This window comes from Octopus sinensis, linkage group LG9, assembly GCF_006345805.1.
Source record: "Octopus sinensis linkage group LG9, ASM634580v1, whole genome shotgun sequence".
In the NCBI taxonomy this organism is placed as follows: Eukaryota; Metazoa; Mollusca; class Cephalopoda; order Octopoda; family Octopodidae; genus Octopus; species Octopus sinensis.
This window is the reverse complement of record NC_043005.1, coordinates 34,467,188-34,489,616: the sequence shown is the minus strand read 5'-3', so window position 1 is coordinate 34,489,616 and position 22,429 is coordinate 34,467,188. Positions and strand designations below refer to the sequence as shown.

The 22,429-nt window shown below is 33.4% G+C and overlaps 1 protein-coding gene and 1 non-coding gene across 10 annotated transcripts in view; one reads left to right on the top strand and one right to left on the bottom strand.

The window, feature by feature from the left end:
• Positions 1-22,429, bottom strand: part of LOC115215917 (oxysterol-binding protein-related protein 6) — a 270,837-nt gene that overhangs the window by 40,197 nt on the left and 208,211 nt on the right. For 8 of the 9 annotated variants that reach the window (XM_029785276.2, XM_029785277.2, XM_029785275.2 and 5 more), the window contains 3 exons: positions 9,816-10,041; positions 7,871-8,004; positions 5,336-5,359 (listed from right to left, as the gene is read on the bottom strand). In XM_029785276.2, the coding sequence (XP_029641136.1) occupies positions 5,336-5,359; positions 7,871-8,004; positions 9,816-10,041 (384 nt within the window). The remainder of the gene's footprint in view (positions 1-5,335; positions 5,360-7,870; positions 8,005-9,815; positions 10,042-22,429) is intronic. The other variant, XM_029785270.2, reaches the window with a different exon arrangement.
• On the top strand, positions 1,212-1,405 carry LOC115216012. The gene has a single exon (XR_003882060.1). It is a non-coding gene; the product is annotated as a U2 spliceosomal RNA (small nuclear RNA).

Sequence of the window (22,429 nt, the reverse complement as noted above, 5' to 3'; positions counted from 1 at the left end):
TTGACCTCCTGGAATCTGTTCAGAGACGTGCAACCAAACGCATACCCTCCATCAGACACCTACCATACTCTGAGCGCCTTGTTTCCCTGGGCATGGATTCACTGAAGCTCCGGCGTCTGGCGATGGACTTGGTAAACACTCACAAAGTTATCAACCACCTCACCAACAACAACACTGAACACCTTTTTGATCTCCATGTGTCCAATACACGTGGACATGCCTACAAAGTCAGAAAACAACACAGCTTCCATGACTTTCAGAAACATTTTTTCACGCTCAGAATTGCTGAAGCATGGAACAAACTGCCTGCATCAGTCATTGACTGCCATGACACTGCATCCTTTAAGGCCCTCATGCTTTCCGAAATCCGCCGAAACTACACCTGATTATACATACACTTTAGATGAGTTGTAGTGCACCTGAGCACTGTACACAATGTTTTATTATTATTATTATTTACATTTGAGGTGTTGAGTAACTACCTCAACACCCAGTCATAATGTTGTAAGAGCTGGGTCAGGCAGCTCCTACCTGGTCGAAAGCCTTGCTGGGTATCAGTCAGTTATTTTTTTCAAGGAATGCAATTAGTCTCCCTCTGACTATCCATTCCATGACTTTGCTGATGTGTGAAGTCAGAGAGATAGGCCTATAGTTTTTGGCATCTGATCTGCTTCCTCCTTTATGGATTGGGCATATTATTCCCTCTTTCACCTTGCTTGGCAGTCTGCATTTGCAAGAAAGCTCTGGAAGAGAATCTGGAGAGATTTTGTCAGGGCACGCTTACATGATTTGAGGAGGATTGCTGGGAAACCATTAGAACAAGCAGTTTAGTTTGTATATGTATGTATATATATATATATATATATATATATATATATATATATATATAATATATATATATATATATATAATATATAGATCATCATCATCATTTAATGTCCATTTTCCATGCTGGCATGGTTGAACGGTTCGACTTGGGTCTGGGAAGCCAGGAGGCTGCACCAGGCTCTAGTGTGATCTGACAGTGTTTCTACAGCTGGATGACCTTCCTAACGCCAACCACTCCAAGAGTGTAGTGGTTGCTTTTTACATGCCACTGGCACAGGGGCCAGAGTAGGCTGATAACGACCATTAGTAACACTAACTGAATATATTTAAGTATAGTCTGTTATAATCAGTTTAGAAGATTCTGGTTAGAAATAACATACTACATCTCTCCTTGGAGATTTTGGTGAAGATCGAAGTGTAATATCTGTTCTTAGCAACTCAATATCTGATACAGTCACTATTTGGGGACATTAGTATTAAAATGATTTTTAGAAGTAGGAAAAGAATTATGGGCTGGCTCTGCTTTTGCCAAAGATTAGCCTAATATTACAACTCATTTATTATTGGACCAAACATATTGATTGATTAAAAACACTAAACATACAGTCAAGAAATATCTCTGTCTCAAACATCCACAGCAAACAATACAGACAATTCCAGTGGAAATATATTGTTACTACCTCACACTCCTCCTTGATATAATCCAATGTAGAGAGGAAGAAAAACGTATTTGTAAATAATATTGATTTTTAACTTGGACTCCACAAAGAGGAGAATATTTAATTGATTTAGCCTTTGTATCTAATTGGAACTTGCATTTTTGGTCTGTAAGGATGAAAAGTCAACTTGACTGAGCAGGATCTGAAGGTAGAACATAACTAAATATATCGAAATCCCTAGTGTTTCTTGCCTTCATCTATCATCATACTGACATAACAGCATCATTTAGATTGAAGAATTCAAAGGAGTTTATTAACAAATCAAAGATTCACTACATTGTTGAAGGTGGAATTGACAATTTTTGTTTTGACTAGTTGCAAAATATATTGTTTATAGAGAAGTGCAACTTCAGGATCAACTTTGGATATTTGTAAGGTTTTAGGTCATTTCTCTGACTCTTAGGTAAAGCAGTTAAGACATTAATTTCCTCATTAGACATAAATCTTGAAGGGTTTTACATGAATATATTGATACAAATTTTTTCCTTTTAATTTAAAGAATTGGCTTTCCCATTTCTTTAAACTATCAAGAAATAACTTAGATAATTATAGGTGCCACCTCCAGAGAAATACATCTCTCTATATATAAAGGGACCTAGATAGCCAAGTAGCTTCCATTTCCTTTATACTGTATTGGAACTGTGTATTGTAAATGAGATCATTAAACTGTAACTAACATAATGTCTTAAAAAATATGGAAACAAAAGATAATTAAGTCAAAAGCAATTTTCTATTATTCAGCCAGACAATGTAAGAAATGTCTATAATATAAAGTTATTTTCTCAAAAAGTTTAGTAATTTCCCAAATTTCATTGAAATAAACTTTTATCTAATTTTGTTTTAAAGGAACAATAAAATGTTTACCATTATAAACACAACTTCGATAGAAAAGACAAATGCTTCAGTCACTAAGTCAGTTTAAAGTTGGTGCTTATATTGTTAAACTCATTTTATGTTGAAAATCCCAACAGACAATTTCTTCATAAAATATTGCTTATTTTGAATAAAACAATTTAAGTAGTTTATAGAATCCATAAAGCAACATCAAAATTAGGAATTTCAAAAAATATAACTTCTTAAGTTTACTTATTTTAAAGTGAGGTATAACTACCATCTTTACTTTCAGAATGTATTCTACAAGAAATAACTTGAAAAATAACCAAGTCTCTATTTAGAATTTCTTTTGTTTTCTTCATTTAATTACTCTTCATTTGAACTAAGTGACTGCAGGTTGTATATCTGACATCATATAAGTGCATTAATATATTAAATGGTTAAAATATTTGCAGACTATCCTAAAAGACTTGAAGGTTACAATGGTCTCAGAAACAAGCATATCTTTTAAAGACATTTATAATTTCAAAAAGTATACATAACTTTAAAAGGCACGTGCAATTTTAGAAATGCATATCTTTAAAGACAGTATAGTATACATACAATATATATCTATATAGTATAATGAGGAAAATAGCTTATTAATTAGTCATGAGTATGTACCTTTTTCTAAAAGAAAGCAATTAATGTCTACACTCTCTAGAAAATTTAAAATTCTAATTTTAATATAGTTTTTATCAAAATGTGATTTTAAAGTACTTTTATAATTGAAGATTTCAGCTATTTAATTAAAAAAAAAAAAAAAAACTAACGTTAATTCACAGCATGATAGTATTTTATTAAATCTTACACTACTTCCTTCTCTCTCTTTCTTTCCATCTCTTCATTTACCATCTCTGTGGTAATACTCTTCTTCTTTCTTTATCATTATAACTTTACCTCTCTCATTCTTACCCTTAGTGTCTTTCCTTGCAACTCTCTCTCTCACTCATACACATTCATTAAAAATAGGTGATTACAAAGTTTATCTTTGAGATTAGCACTATATTATATCAAAATTACACAGAATTTTTTTATTTCAAGTTTCATTCTGTTATACATAAATGTGTAAGCCCTGGTCCTTTGAATAATGAAGGCCTTGATCAATTTCTGTGTTTATACCATTAACGTTATGTCTATTGTTAGATAATATATTGATTTCTTTTAACATATTGATTACAATACAATAACACAATATACATACTGCACTATTTGTTTCCATACTAGAATTTTTCAATTCATCTTATACAAGCAGAAACACTACCCTTGGGGTGGTGTTTTTGCTATTATATTTAAAAGACACATACAATATTAAAATAGACACATCTTTACAAACATATACAATATTAAAATAAACTTATCTTTACAGACATACACAGCTTTAAAATAGACATATCTTAACAGATACATAACTTTACAAGTACATAAAACGACCACTGAAAATTTCTTTTTTATAATTGAATTATCACCATCTACTTTTCCATACTTGAATAGGTCAGATGGAGTTTATTGAGACAAATTTTCCACAGCCAGATGCCTTTTCTGTTACTAACCCTCATCAATTTCTAAGCAAGGTAGTATTTCCTCATGGCCAGACATGCTTTGGCAGAATATTGGAAATGAATGACACTGCTTGTATGACAGTAAAAAACATTTACAACTATCATGCTATGTCAAGACAAAATCTCCTCTCCCATATGTGTGTGTGTGTGTACACATACAATGGGTTTCTTTCAGTTTCCATACACCAAATCCACTCACAAGGCTATCATAAGAGACACTTACCCAAGGTGGAACTGAACCCAGAACCATGTTGTTGGGAAGCAAGCTTCTTAATTGCACTAAGTAGTAATTTGTATACTATTGTACACTATATACTAAACTATAAGTTAGCTTTTTGTTTTATGACACCTCCAAAATATTCTCAGAATGGAATGATCTGCTCCAATCTTAGTAAGAATGTAACCAACGGAAAAGAAGTGAGTAAAACATTAATGTTTTTGCTGAGACAACCTAACTTCTGGAATATAATGATTTATTTTTCTAGTAACAACAACAGTGCATAATATGTAGAAAAAATGCAGTGGGGATGAAGGAAAATGAATGGAGTGATGGAGTCAGTGAGTTTTAACAAAAAGTCACAATACCAAAAGAGAGAAAAGAGGTTATCAGTGAAAGATTTTACAACCAAGCAAGTGACATTTTAAAAAATATGGTCCCAACTATTTCTAACTTGAGAGTTGATAGCAGGATACATTGTTCTACTGCAGATATTTTAATAGCAAACTGCTATTTATATAACAAGTCTAGTGAATTTAACTGACATTTCAATGAAAAAGTTTTATTTTTGAATTTGAAATTACTGTGAAGATTTTTTTTTATGAAACTTATTTAATTAATAAGAAAACTAGAATTGATTATGATCTAAAAATAATTGGTACACAATAATATAAGAGTCTTCATAATTAACAAAAATCATTCTTTAAGTATACAATACTACAGTAAATAGTCACGATAACATTAAGCAAGAAATATATAAAGTATTTGACAGCATACAGAGAAGAAAGATTAAATGGGAATAAATTGAGGAGTTGATCTGAAAGCAATAAAGGTAAAAGGCACAACAGAGAAAACAACATGGTTTGTCCTGAAGTAGATAGGATAAGCACAAAATAAGAGATAACATGACATTATGAAAGATGAAAGATTACAGTGAATATTGAACAGCGATATTGAACAGAGGTCTATTTTGATGCAAGATAAAACAAGAAGAAAAATGACGTCTCCCAGAGATGTGTAATATTTAGTTTGTATATATTTATGCAGTGAAATCATGCCAGTAGAGAAATGGGAAAATATTTATCTAAAGCTATAATTGGGTAAATACAAGAAAATCAGGAGAATAATCTGCTTACCGATTCAGAAACATCATCACAATTCTAAGTCAGGAACAGTAGCAGATAGAAAAGAACTCAGTTATTTTATATATTTTTATATATTTTGCTTATATAAAAGAAAATACACACTATTTTATCTCAGAATAATTAGATAAAAAGTTAATAAATATGCAATAAAAATTATTGCACATATGATATGTGATTAAAAATAATGTCCAGTTATTTCCTTTTCCTGCTTCTTCTACTGCAATTTACTGTAAAGGTTTCTACTCATCAAATAAACTAGTTCTATGCTACCATTTCCTAAATCATTTAAAAGTCCTGCCCTCATCCTGTATCTTTATGGGGTTTCACCTTCTACTGTATGCTATACCTTTTGTCCAAAATAAGGATTTCATAACATGGGAACTCTATGCTGATATATTTTTTGTAATCATGTTATAACAGAGGAGAGATTATGAAAATTATTAATGTCTTATGCATGCTATTAGTTTTAGTACATGAAATGGCAAGTTAATACTCTTTCTGCTAATTTTAATTGTTTTAATTTAATATGGAAAATATATATATATATATATATCCTTGAATAAGAGAAATAACAGAGTAGATAGATACTATAATGATACTAAACATATCCTGTTGGCTCTTGAGTAGAATTGGACATCACACTTAATTCTTAACTAAACAGGCTTTCTATCAAAATTGATACAAAAAGAACAAAAAAAGCTGACCTAACAATGTACACAATGTACACTAAACAAGGGTCTCACATGCTCTCTCTCTCTCTCTCTCTCTCTCTCCCATTGTACTTAAACCCACCAGAAAATACATCTTATAGACGTCATCATCATGAGGGAAGATTTAAATGTCCACTGTGTTGTTGTTGTTGCTTTGATTGAACAAATGTAAAGTGTTTCAGCTCTGACTGTACAATTTTTAGAAAGATTAGTTCAGACAGTATTTGTAAGACTGCAAAATCCAGTAGTGTCCTTCATTTTTAAAGACAGGTTATGATCTAAGTGACTATTTTGAGCAAATCAAATAACCTTATAAAGACTCTCACACTGGTGACATATTTGCTGTATTTGTAACTGTGCCCATAGACGTGTAAGTTGTATTATACAAACAGGATTTTGTTAAATATTCAGTTAACTATAATGTAAATTTTAAGAAAGTTGTCTATTTCTTGGCTGAAATAGTAAGCTAAACTGATTCCATAAAAGTCAGTTTAAAGCAGCGATTCTTAAACAATATACTGTAGCACACTGATGCATTATAAAGAACCATGGACATGTAGGTGCACCTTAAATTTTTTTAGTTATAATTTAAAGGTTTATAAAATCCAAATTATTGCTTGGTTGTCTTCAAAAACCTAATTTTATTATCATACACATATGATTAATAAAACAAATATGCAATAGTTTTCAATAGTTTATTTAAATTAAAAAAAATTAAAACAGCACTTTTTCGCTAAAACATGCTTCTAGATTAAATATGTGACTTTCTTAATTGACCGCCATTGTTCCATGAAATCAAAAGGATTGGGAATCACTGCTTCAGAGACATATAGCAATAAAGAACTGAAGTCTCCAATAGAATAGAAAATGAAATACTATTCTGAACTCCATATTGTTGTTAATTTTCTAGTCCGCTACACAACTGATGCTCTATCAGTTATGTAAAATATAATTTCATATTTTGATATAGGACCTTCATATCCAAATGGTTTTACTTCTTCCATTTTTTTTCCTTTTCAATTTAAAAAAAATAACTTTAATTCATGTTACTCACAGCACCATTTATAATTTTAAACACACTTTACAAACTGCTATGGGTGTAATTATGCCCATGTTCATTTGCACTATATAAACCCAGTTCTATATTTAAGAGATGAGGAATTATGTACATTATTTACATTTGATGGATATTTGTCCTCATTTTGTTTGTTGTTAACACAACGTTTTGGCTGATACACCCTCCAGCCTTCATCATGTGTCTTGGGGAAATTTTGAACCTGGGTTCTCATTCCTAAGGTATTTTTCGATATTATTATTATTATTATTATTATTATTATAATCATTATTATTATTCAGGTCCCTGCTTGGAATTGAACTCAGAATCTTGGGGTTAGTAGCCTGCACGCTTAACCACTACACCATATGCCCATAATAATAATAACATCGAAAAATACCTTAGGAATGAGGACCCAGGTTCGAAATTTCTCCAAGACACCTGATGAAGGCTGGAGGGTGTATCAGCCGAAACGTTGTGTTAACAACAAACAAGATGAGGACAAATATCCATTTAATGTAAATAATGTATATATAAACCCCTTTCTAAACAAACTAATGGTTATTTTTAAAATGAAATAAATAAACACTTAAAATACAAGTACTAGATAAACACAGAAACATATAACATTTTTTATATTATTTAGAATATATTCTAATATATTTTTATAGAGCACAGATACACACTTTTGGAACTGGAAAAAAAAAAAACAATAAAGCTATTTTACAGAAGAAATGGGAAGAAAAGCATTAAAATGTTTACCTCAGCCATTGATTCTTTGAGGGAGCTGATATTGTTACTATTATTTTGAGCAATAACATTCTGTTCAAGAGCTTGTTTCAAACGATCTCTTTCTGTGGATACCATTCTAACCAATGACTTGAGTATGTCATGAACTAAAAGAAAGGAAGAAAAAATATTAGTGGAACATTTAAACTTTTTTCTCTTTTTCATTGCCATATATGAAATAATGATATACACTATTGATGGGCTTCAATTAATTTTGAGAATAATCAAGAATTATTAGGAATTTAAAAGTTTTTCATTATTAAACTAGTGTTTAGAACATGACAAAAAAAATTAATTAAAATCCATGAAAGCAAAAATTTTGTATTATGGCTTCAGGTGAAGATTTGGGGAGGCTGACTGGTATGAAAAGGGTTAAATTATGTTACAAACCAAGATAATTCACCACAAAATAATAAGGTAGACTCCAACAAAACTGTATCAAGAAAAGGGAATGAATGAAATTCTGGTTAGAATTATATTTAATCATTGGACCTGGGAAATGTATGAGAACCCCATGTTGGGATGAATGGTTTTGTTTATACATAAAATATGTATGTGTGTATGTATATATATAAATGGGGAGGTGCGTGGCTTAGTGGTTAGGGTGTCAGCATCATGATCGTAAGATTGTGGTTTCAATTCCTGAACTGAGCGATGCGTTGTGTTCTTCAGCAAAACACTTCATTTCACATTGCTCCAGTCCACTCAGCTTGCAAAAATAAGTAACACTGCAATGGACTGGCGTCCCATCCAGCTTGGGAACACATACACCATGGAAACCAGGAAACCGGGCCCATGAGCCAGGCTAGGTTTTAAAAGGGCAAATTTATATATATATATAGTTGAAATTTACAGAAAAACAAAGATGAAGACAAATGTATGAACAACAAGCAGGTGTATTAGTTTGACACTCGGGAAAATGAAGATGTCTTTTACATTTCAAGCCTACGCTCTTCAACAGAAAGGAATAAAAGAAAATAAACAGAGAGAGAATGAAAATAACCTGTAGATTTAGCGGTCAAACATGGTGAATGATTAGGAAAAAGTCAGAAAGAAGAGGTTGGAAGAAATGGAGATAACAGAGTACTGGTGATCCCAAATGAAGGTGCATGTGCATGTGTGTGTCAATGTGAGAATTCTGTGTGTGTATGTATGAATAGGGGCTAGTGACTTTGACATGTATAAGTGTGTGTGTGTAAGTGTGTGCATCTCTAATATGCAGCTGGTCATACAGTGGTATGTGTGGTGATACTATTGAAGATTGTGTGGGTGTGTGGATGATGGTGTGTGGTGTGGGTGCTAGGAAGTGACCACAGCTAGTGTGTGAGGAGTGGTGTCAGGTGGTGGGGGTAGGGTGTGGGATGGGTGTGTGTGGGTTGGTTGGTATCAATGAGGAGAGGTGGTGGATAGGAAGCAGGTGTTAGATGATGAGAGGAGGGGGCTACTGATGATATATATATATATATATATATATATATCATCAGTAGTTCATATATCTGAAAAAGAAGTACACTCTAAGAAATTGAAGCAGTAATATATTTTTTAGGGAGTTAACTGCTATGGCTAGTCATAGTGACCATTAGTTTTGCATCTATAAACCTTGGCCAGACTCTTATGAATTGCCTATACAGCTAAGCAGTTTATATGCACATATAATTATCAATTAACTTCTTTCTAATACATATATACATATCAACACACTAATATATACTACTAGTATCTTTCAGTTTTTGTCTACTAAATCAACTGACAAGGCTTTGGTATAGTATAAGATATTTACCCAAAATTGCTTATAGAGTGACTGAACCTGGAACCACTTCATTGAGAAGCAAGCTTTTTAACCACACAGCCACACCTGCATCTAATTACTTTGTAAAATTTAGAGAAACTACAACAGTAAAGTAAAATGATGACTCACCAGATTGTGCTCGATTCAGAAACATTTCTCTCAACTTAATTTCTTTGATTCGTTGTTCATGATTGGTAAGTGAGGAAAATTCAGAAATGCTATGTGGTCGGCTTTTTTCCTGTTCATATGTGATCAAGTTAGGGTTGGAACAGCTAAGGTGTATCCTATCAGGTGTTACAGACAGAACATTGCGGTCCTGTGGAGAAGCAGCTAAAACATTGGAAGAACCTGAGACCTGTTAAGAAAAATAAGTTTAATACAACATTAACTATCACATATTGAAACTTTAGAGGAACTAATTATTAACAGTGACGCTTTGCATTAAAAGAAAAATTTTGCAACATATACTGGGTAACAGAAATGCGAGCTGCTCAAACTGCAACATTAATCACACTCTCCCTTATATATAAATATATATATACACACACACACAAACACACACATTCATATATATATATATATATATAATATATATATATATATATATATATACATATATATACATTGATATATATACATACACACACATACATTCATTTCTTCATATATATATATATATATATATAATATACATACACATTCATATATATATACATACGTTCATATTCATTTATATATATATATATATATATAATATACATACACATTCATATATATATATATATAAATATACATACACATTCATATATATATATATAATATATATATATATATATATATATATATATATATGTATATATATACAAACATACACATTCATTTATATGTGTGTATGTATGTATATATATATATATATATATATATATATATACGAGGGACGTTCAATAAGTAATGCCTCTGACCCACTTGCAGTTGTTTGATCTACCTGAAATTTTGCATGTGCAATCATTTACATCTCTATAGAGTAAGTGGCAAATTACAGCTCTGAATTAATTGTGGTTTCTGATTTACAGGTGTTTGAACCGAGTCAAGTGTGAAATGGAGCCTGTTGAGTGTCGAGCAGTGATCCGGTTTTTGTATTTGAAAGGACGCACACCACGGGAGACTTTTGATGAAATGAAAGTAACTTATGGTGATGATGCCCCATCATATGACCTTGTAAAACGCTGGCATTGTGAATTTAAACATGGTCGGAACTCTGTGGAAACAGCTCCCAGATCTGGTCGCCCCCTTCTGCCATTGATGAGGCATCTGTCCGTCAAGTTGAGGCTGCCATTTTGGAAGATCGACGCATAATTATTCACCAAATAGCCCATGAGGTCAAGATTAGTACCGGGTCTGTGGAAACTATCATTCATGACCATTTGCATATGCAAAAGTTGTCTGCCAGATGGATTCCCAGGTTGCTCACGCCTTTCCAGAAGCAAGAACGCGTCGAGTGCTCGAGGGTGAATTTGGAGATGTGCCAAGAAGATGAGTCAAAATTTTTCAAAAGACTGATTACACAGGATGAAACCTGGGTCCATCACGATGATCCAGAGACCAAAGCCCAGTCAATGCAGTGGAAGCACCGTGACTCACCCCCTCCAAAGAAGACAAGGGTGCAGCCCTCCACTGGCAAGGTCATGCTCACAGTCTTCTGGGACCAGGACAGAGTAGTAATGACAGATTTCCTGGCAAAGGGTACCACAATTGCAGGAGCCTATTATGCTTCACTTTTGAGGAAATTAAGAGAAGTTATCAAAATCAAGATCAGCAAAGGCATCCTCCTCCTGCAGGACAATGCTCCGGTCCACAACTCGCTTGTCGCCAGATCAGAAGCACAGGCGTATGGCTATGAACTCCTCCTCATCCCCCCTACTTTCCTGACCTTGCACCCTCTGATTTTCACCTCTTCCCAATCATGAAGTTGTTTTTGAAAGGAAAACGTTTCCCAGATGATGCAGCCTTGATTTCTGAAGTCACGTTGAGGTTGGAGGACCAAGCTGGGTTCTTCTACAAAATCGGTCTCCAGAGTCGCATCAAACGATGGGAGAAATGCGTTACTTTGGGTGGTTCCTATGTAGAAAAAGACTAATAACTGTGCCAAGTTTCGTTGCTCTACTGCTATGGGAAGTGGGTCAGGGGCATTACTTATTGAACGCCCCTCGTATATATATATATTTATACATATATATACATTTATATATATTCGCACACACACACACACATATATATATATATATATATATATATATATATATATATATATTATACATATATATATATATACATATATATATATATATACATATATATATATATTACATATATATATATATATATATATATGTACATTCATTTATTCATATATATACATATACAGACATTCATTCATATACATATATATATATATATATAATAATCATCCATATACACACACACACACACACACACACATTCATTCATATATATACATCCATCCATTTGTATGTATCGATATATATATATATATACATTCATTCATACATATATATATGCATATATATATATCATTCATATATACATATATATACATACATATATATATATATATATATATATATATATATATATATTTACATATAAAGAGAGTATTTTCAATTCATTGTATCATGAGCAATGTAAATATTCATGCGCAAAGTAAACTTGCAATAAAAAAAATACATCAAAAATCCTACTTTGGATGTCCATAGAAGCTGTCTATATAAATAATAATAATATAAAAGCAGTAGAGCGGTAAAAATGGTAGAGTTTCTGCCAGACTACATGCCTTCAATATTTAGTTTCAGAGTTCAAATCAGCTTGAGCCCACTTTGTCTTTCATCCCTCTTGAGGAGGAAAACTGTTAACGTAGGTTTGATTTAATCAACTATGTCCCTTTCCTTTGAAATTGGTAATCAATGGTTGAATGTAAGAAATTAATCTTTGTAATTAAGGAAATATATTGAATTGAATTAATTGGTTGTATATAAGTGATATTTATTTAATTAAGCCTTTATGGCTAAAAGACAAAGTGACTCAGGCAGATTCAAGAACCAATACTGGAAAGAGTCAAACTTTACTAAACACTACAGTGCATTCAGTCCACTGCTCCACTGTTATTGCCAACTAACAACCATTGGCAACAATTGGTTAAATGATTTCATCTACAAAGAATTATTTTAGTATTTCAATTAATGCTCTAGTCTGGGGAACCCTTATTTAATCAGCTACACAGCCTAAACTTCATTTACACAAAAATACTAGCATTTATAATAACATAGTGGCTAAATAACTTAACAGCAAGACGTGTAAAGAGGAATCCCTGAATTAGGAAAATGTTCTTATAACATATCATAGAAATTGATTAATTCTGGTCTTTTTTTTAGACTTGGCATTCCTATATGGTTAGAGTGCAGAGATATATTTGGAATTTACTTGTAAAAATCACTAAATCTTAAATACATTCATTTTCAAAACTAGAACCAACACATATTAAAATGTATATAACAGAATATAAAAAAAAAATGTATGGGTGTGTGTGTGTGTATAGATACATGTCTTTTATCTTTTACTTGTTTCAGTCATTATACTATGATGATGCAGGGGTACCGCCATGAAGAATTTTTAGTTGAATGAATTGACCCCATTACTTATTTTTTTAAAGCCTGGTACTTATTCTATTGGTCTCTTTTGCTGAACTACTAAGTTCAGTTGTCAAGTGGTGATGGGGGACTGGCACACAGTTTTCATCTATCAAATTAACTCAAAAGGATTTGGTCGACCTGAGTCTATAGTAGAGGAAATTTGATCAAGGTGCCACACACTGGGACTCAACACAGAACAATGTAGTTAGGAAGCAAACTTCTTACCACACAGCCATGCCTGCACTCTCTACAGGTGGACTGACTACGTCCCAGGTAGGGGCCACGGATTATGGCTTCACTAGTCTTGCCGGGTCTTCTCACGCACAGCATACTTCCATAGGTCTCGGTCTCTAGTCATTTCCATGGTGAGACCTAACGTCCGAAGGTCGTGCTTCACCACTTCGTCCCAGGTTTTCCTGGGTCTACCTCTTCCACGGGTTCCCTCAACTGCTAGGGATTGGCACTTTCTCACACACCTATCTTCATCCATTCTCGCCACATGACCATACCAGCGCAATCGTCTCTCTTGCACACAACAACTGATGCTTCTTAGGTACAACATTTCTCTCAAGGTACTAACGCTCTGTCGAGTAAGTACACTGACATTACACATCCATTGGAGCAAACTGGCTTCACTCCTCACAAGCTTACGCATGTCCTCAGCAGTCACGGCCCATGTTTCACTGCCATGTAGCATAGCTGTTCGTACACATGCATCATACAGTCTGCCTTTTACTCTGAGCGAGAGGCCTTTAGTCACCAGCAGAGGTAAGAGCTCCCTAAACTTTGCCCAGGCTATTCTTATTCTAGCAGTTACACTTTCAGTGCACCCGCCCCCACTACTGACTTGGTCTCCTAGATAGCGGAAGCTATCAACTACTTCTAGTTTTTCCCCCCGGAAAGTGACGGAAGTTGTTTTCTGCAGATTTTCGGAGGTCAATGCTCCAGAGCATCTGCCACATACAAAAACTATCTTCCCAGTTAGCCTACCTTTGACATTGCTGCACCTCTTATGTGTCCATAGCTTACACTGGGTACATCTTATAGAGTTTCTACCTACACCTTTTCTACAGATCGAGCAGGGCCATCTTCCTGAGGATATTTGTGGATTTTCTAACTAATCCGTGGCCCCTACCTGGGACGTAGTCAGTCCACCTGTGCATACCTTCCTTCTTGTGACACTTGTGAAGACCTGTTGAGGCAAGTGAGAATCAAATCGAATCAAATCAAATCAAATCGAACCAAATCAAAATAGATGAACATCAATGGAATTTGTATCCTTGTGGTACCAGTGCCGGTGGCACATAAGAAAACCATCCGAACGTGATCGTAGCCAGTACCGCAACGACTGGCCTCCGTGCTGAGGGCACGTAACAAACACCATCCGAGCGTGGCCGTCCGCCAGCCCCGTCTGGCACCTGTGTCGGTGACACATAAGAAAACACCATCCGAGCGTGGCCGTCAGCCAGCCTCGTCTGGCACCTGTGTCGGTGGCACATAAAAAACACCATCTGAGCGTGGCCGTCTGCCAGCCTCGTCTGGCACCTGTGTCGGTGGCACATAAAATCACCCACTACACTCTCGGAGTGGTTGGCGTTAGGAAGGGCATCCAGCTGTAGAAACACTGCCAGATCTGACTGGCCTGGTGCAGCCTTCGGGCTTGCCAGACCCCAGTTGAACCGTCCAACCCATGCTAGCATGGAAAGCGGACGTTAAACGATGATGATGATGATGATGATATATATATATCTTCATAATTGTCGTTAATTTATGTTCACATTTCATGCTGGCATGGGTTGGACAGATTGACAGGATAAGATGTATCCAAGGACTGCATTGTACTCAAGTGTCTACTTTTGCATGGTTTCTATGGCTGGATGTCCTTCCTAATGCCAACCATTTTACACCATGTATTGGGTGTTTATTTCATGCCACCAATACTGATGAAGTTATCATGCAGCTTACAAGACAATGAACCCTGAGATGGGTATGGGTCAGCTTTATGCTGGGCGATGAGAAGTTAAAGTAGGAGAGGAAGGGATAAAGCATATGGCTGCTAGGGGCAAGAATAACCAGGTGGAGCTGCAAAAAGATAAATAGTGGTGGTTAGGTGTTCAGGTGACCTCTTAAGGTGAGAGAGGAGTAGAAGGGAGTGGGAGCAGGGGAACTAGGAGTGAGAGTTGGGTGTTTCCAAGAGTATATGGGGTGATGAAAACAAGGAGATGGTGGATGCAGGAAATGATGGATAAAGAGGTATGGAATGACTGGAAGTAAAGGTATGGGGGGATGATTATATGATGCATGAATTGTGAAAGGTAGAGGGATGCAGAAGAGAGTGAGAAAGGGGAGCAGCAGGATGGCAATGATGATATAGTTGACTGCATGCATTTGTGTGTGTGTGTGGTGTGTGTGTGTGTATTCACACACACTTACACACATACACATAAGTAGTGATGCATTCACCCTCCATATTTTAAAGCCGTCATGGGCCAACAGGATTTTGGGATTTGATGATATGCCATACATCTAAACCCTTTATGGATAGGAAACCTAACGTAATCTCATAAACCGGCCTTCCCTGTTTTTAATATAAATATATATATATATATATATACACACACGTGTGTGTACATACATACATACATCTTTATTTTAACTTCCACTTTTCCATGCTCACATAGGTTGAACAGAATTTGTTGAAGCAGATTTTCTACAGTCAAATGTCTTCCTCTAGTCAATCCTCACCTATTTCCAAGTAAGGTAATATCTTCATATGGCCAGACTTGCTTTCACAGCAGATTGGAAACAAAAGATGTTGTTTGTATGGCAGTGACATTCATTTACAGTTAGCCTTTGATGTCAAGATAAGGAGACACTAACACACACAGACACACATTCACACATATATATGTATGTATAGCAGGATTTTTTCAGTTATTGTTTACCAGATCTACTCATGAAGCTTCAGTCAGCACAGAGCTACAATAGAAGTCACTTGCTCAAAATAACACACACACACACGGTACCTCTTTATTAGTTAATCTGACAATTTATTAATGAATAAAGAACAGACCCATACTATAGTTAAATATTAGTAGCTACAAAAGTTATAACATTTGCAACTGAAAACAAACACTGTGCATATTGGTTCAATCATTTCAGTCTAGAGGAGCTAAACTGTGGTGCATAAGGGTAGAAGTATTTTTCATAAAGGGTGACAGATTAAATACTCAAAGAGTTTAAGTTTAGTTCAAGAAGTAAATTCTGTATTCTTGTAGACAGATCTAAGATTTCAAGAAAAATAATCATTAAAAGTTTGATTTCAACTATTTATGAATTGACTAAAAGGATACGTACATTATGAAGAATCTAAATTAAAAAATGACCTTGTTTTATTAAGAAGATAAATAACTTATGGCTTAATGCTGTATTTAAACATGCAGTCATATGCTATATACATGCATACCATACCTATATGCACATACATTCATCTATTTGAGATCTTAAATACTATTTATAATTATATGAAATATAGACTTGCTAGAAAGTTATGGAATTGTATGCTAGCAACTAAGAATCACACATTATTTATAGAAATAAAAGTTAAATGAAGTGAATGAATTTACATTGAGATAATGATGGTAGATAGACAATCTATACTGAGAGAATAGAACTTCTTCAAAGTAACATTTTAAAGTGAATGCATATCTATTTCCCAAGAGTTTGCCTGCAATTAGATATGATCCAATATTTATCATCATATATATATATATGCACATAATACACACTGCAACAATAGAATACTTAATTGTTGAAGATAATTTTACCAACAAATATCTGCTATTTTCAATATATAAATAAACCATAGATATTTAAAAATTATTTCATAATTTTAACTAATATGTTGGAGAGAAATTATGCCTTATCCTCAATCTTAAACCCATTTGTTACATTTCTACCAGAAACAAAGAATAAACTTCAAAAATGACTGTATCTATTTAAAACATAAATCTACAAGATATCAACATTGAATAAGAAAATACTTCTAATTTTCACTTCTTTCCACGTTTGTTATATAAGCTATACATGGTATCTTGGTAAAAGCTATAAACTGTCTTTATAGATTCTGAGGGAATCTTCGTCATATTGGCAAAAAAAAAAAAAAAACCCTTCCAAATTATAACATCTATTCCAACACATGATTTCAAAACAAAATTATTTGCCAAACATATAGAAGAAAAAGAAATTAAACAATAAAAAAAGAAAATATAAACCGTTAGTTATTTGTAAAAAGGGTTAGCATATGAAATTAAATTCTGAACGGTTAAAGGAAACAAACTGAAATTTGTTTTCATCTATGCTTCATTCAAAACATTAATGCACGCCAAACACTACCCTTATGCTTTAACTGAATTATCATTGATTTGAAATTGATAAAGAAATTTCTAATTGTTTAAAAATTACAGATAAAAGAAATAACATTGACTGCAAATCTCTTAACGTGTACACATATGAAAAAGACTTTCTGAAAGTTAATTTGGATTATTTTGTAACAAATACATTCATAGAAATATAATGTTAAATGATGAAGAAAGCATAGACATATCTCTCACAAGCAGAAAACATGGACATCATGCAAAGTTAACTATATACATGCAGTACACTTCTAACAGCTAGACAATGTATATTCTTTTAATTACCAGCTGCAAAGGCCAACATGGTGTTCAAACAAAACACAAAATTTTTAATTTATACTAGAAACTATTAAAGCCAACACGAATCTCAGCTAGAATTATGGACATAATTTTAGTGTCACTATATTTAAATTAGATTTATCTTTTTCTAAATTACCATTAAGCACAAATATCATTAATTTATTTTAGATTGTAAAAGGCTATTATATTTAATTTTAAATTCAGCCAACACCCTTATAATTTTATGGTGACGCTATAATTTTCACAAGTTAGTCCCTTCTGCATAGACTTATTAATCCTCATTTCATTTCTAATACTTGTGTCTATGTTACCACTTCTCTCTATATTGAAAGAGATGGCAATTGAAAGTATGTAATTTTTCTTCTTTGAAAGTAAAAAATTCTGCTAAAAAGTTTGAGTGTCTAAATTTTTTTGTACAAAACATAAAATAAGTTTTAACATTTCCAATAAACATAATCATAGGAATTGGTATTCTATCAATTGTCTGCTTTGTTATAAATAAAATTAGACACTTCTGACAGCTGTCTTTCCTAATAGGAAAAATAATCAAGGAGATAGATTCTTGCTTTCTTTGCATTTCTAAATAAACTGTATAATATTAATAATTTTTTTATTAACTTCAAGGCCCCAGTAACTTGTATAATTATTCTACAACTGATATAAAATCAATGCTATTTATTTTAGACAAGCAACTAGTTTTTATCTAAATTTAAGTTGCTGTTATACTCAGACATTAACAGTCTTACAACAAACATTATAAAAAAATACACAGAATATATTAATCTTCTTTTGTAAACCATCAGCTTATATTAAGTAAATATTTCCATGCCTTAGGCAAAAGAATATTTTAAACAAATTGACAGTTAATTTGTCATCAAACGAAGGTAACATTTTCTGTATTCATCAGCATTTGAATGTCCACGTTTTAATGCTCACATGGGTAGGACAGAATTTTGTTGAAATGGATTTTCCACAGCCAGATACCCTTCCTGTCACCAACCCACACCTGTTTCCAAGTAAAGTTACATTACCCCATAACATAAGGTTATATTACCTCATAACAAGGCATTTTTCACAGAAGATTGGAAATGAACAACACCACTTGCATGATGGTGACATTCACTGACAACTATCATGGGATGTCAAGATAAGGAGACAACACACACACACACACACAAACACACACAAACACACACAAACACACACATATTAAACACACTGGATTTCATTCAGTTTCCATTTAACAAATCCACTTATAAGGCTTTAATTGGCCCAGGGCTATAGTAGAAGACACTTACCCAAAGTGCCAGTGGGACTGAACCTGGAACCATGTAGTTTAGAAGTAAACTACATGTACACTTACTAAGAAATACTCTACAAGGGGGTGCTGAAAAGTTCCTGACTTTGGGTAAAAGAAAATACAGGAGTATCATAAAAATTAATTTTAAAAAACCTATAATGAATAATGCATTTTTATTTTCAATAAACTACGTCTATTCTCCAAGACCTCAGTTTAACTAATTAAATAGTTTCCATTAATTAATACATGCAAATATTGGGATTTTCAAACAAAAAAACTGAGTATAATAAAATATCTTAAATTATGTGAAAAATAGCATTACTTTGGAACCAGAAAAATAAAATGATTTCCAAGTGAGCAAAAGAAAACATAGTAATTGATATATATATATATATATATATAATATATATATATATATATATAATATATATATATATATATACTTCCATGTAGCCAAGTAGTATATTCTTGGTTATGGCACATAACTGGTCAGAAATTTATCGTTGGTCTCATGTCTACTATTGCTCTCAGAAACATCATACAAAATTAACTCTAAGCTGCTGGAACAATATGGGCAGTACCTAATGGAAGCAGATGGTGCAAACTTTATTAAGACAAGAGGACACTGATTCTAAGTAAATCACATGATCTGGGTGCCTTCTTGAATTCAGAAAGAGAAAATTTTAGCTGCAGCCCTCATGACAGAAAATACATTTTGCAAATGTGGTCTTCCCTGCCTATGGACAAGAGAATTAAAAAAATGTACACAAACACAGCTGATCAACTTTAGTCAAAGCTGGAATCTTACAAGGAGTGGTAACTCTTCTTTCCCTCTCAGGAAAGGGTGTTTTTCTTTTTCTTTTTCACCACAAAACTGACCAAAACTGCATATTCATTTACCTCCACCAGTAAAGAGGCTATGTGCTTTCACCAAGTATGTCTAATGAGTTGCAATAGTAGATGCCAAGTGCAATAGTAGATGTGAAACCAATGGTAACTTTCTAATTGGTTATAAACCATAAACAAGAATATATTACTAACTACTTATAACTGCTCAAAATTTCTTTTAATGTGTGATTTTTTCTGACTTTTGGACAACTGATCATTATATATAAGTATATATGGTACACACACACACACATATATATGTAAAATGGAAAGGAACAGGTATTAAAGGAAAGGCATCTCAACATTTACAGTTCATTTTGTGAAACTTGTTAAATGTGTACAAAGAATGTATTATAATCAATTCTAAAGTCACTAAAGGTTTGCCCCAAGGAAACCTTTTCACCCTACACAGTTAAAAGTGGTATTTCTAATTATAAGAGTGTTTTTCTTTGTTTTTGCGTTTTTTTCCTTTTTGACATGCACCAATTTTGCTGTTCTATTGAACACATTAGAGTCATTTAGTTTCGGTGTTGTATATAAAGTACTCTTGGTTTGTGACTTTCTATAGTTAAGGTTGAAGGAATCAATATTTAAGCCTTCCGAGTCCACAATCTAGCAGCTTTTTATTCACAGACAATATAATTGATAGAATACTAACTCATAAGGCTGAAGTTGTTTTACAATGTTGTCTGAATATGTAAAAATAAAGACAAAACTGAATACAAGCAACATGTACTGTGAGACATCATTATTCAGCAAACACTCTAGTTTTTGTGAATAGAACAGTTGTAATATTTGTGATTCTATAACTGTTACTGTAGGTACACTTCATTAAGAGCCTCCAGTAGCCTGTAAATTACTTACAGTTAAGCCTATATAGATTTATTGTTATGTATCATACTTATACAACAGTTTAAATTAAAACTGGGGAAATACAAAAAAAAACCAGCCCTTCTAATTGTCTTATTTCAAGTCATTTGAAGAAAGCAAAAGAAATTTATCAAAAGAATAATAATAATAATAATAATAATAATAATAATAATAATAATGGTTTCAACTGTTAGCACAATGCCAGCAATTTTAATGGAAGAGGGAGAGCTGATTATACCAGCATCTGTAACACTTATTTTATGAAGCCCAAAAGGATGAGAGGCAAAGCCTATGTCAGTGGCATTTGGATTAAGATTACAAAGAACCAGAAGAAATGCCACAGCACTCTAACAATTCTGCCAGCAGTTGCCTTAATAATAATAATAATAATAATAATAATAATAATAATGATGATGCTGACGCCAACGCCAATAGCAAAGCTGGAAAAAAGTTGACGAACCTTGAAATTTTAGATGGAAAAGGACATGTGTTCAATGTCAGAAAATAAACTAATGAACCAACTGAGAGTAATTAGGAGGAAGGGTTACTTAACTGGAATAGAAATGTCTTGGATTAGTGAGTGTCTGAGAGATCCTGCGGATGAGTTACAAAGAATGGTTGGAGTTGCAAAAAGAAAGGTAGGAGTTGAAAGCAGGGAGAAGAGTAGACAGGAGGAACAGGGGAATGGTGATGGGGCTTTTAAGGATGAGGAACAAGAATGTTATACAGTGAATCCTGATACTATGGTGGGTGGACATGCAGAGGAAATGAATCAACTAGATAATGAATTGCTTGAAATTCAAAGATGACACACTGATTTGATGAATGCTCCAGAAGAAAAAATCCCCATGAATATGAGAAGGATAGATAGGAGTATGATAAATAAAGTAACACAAAAGATAAATACTGTCATACCATACATCCAGACGGAGGACATAACATAAACAAGGAATCTTCTCCAGGCTATTGCGCTACTTGTTGAGGAGACATTACAACTTCAGAGAACAAAAAATGGTGGAGCAAAAGAACCATGGTGGAAATAATGCATTGAAAAGGACATAATGCGAGCAAGGCAAGATCCAGGAAAAATTGAGCAATGGTTAAGAGGAAACTGGAAAAATAGGAAAAAAACCAACCAAGAAAAATTAAAGAAATATAAAATACGGAAGAACGGGTTTGATGCAGTAATAGAGCAGTTAAAATAGTAGATCATGGCAAAAAGCCTGATCAGAAGATTTGTGAACAGAAAGAAGTAGTTTGAGG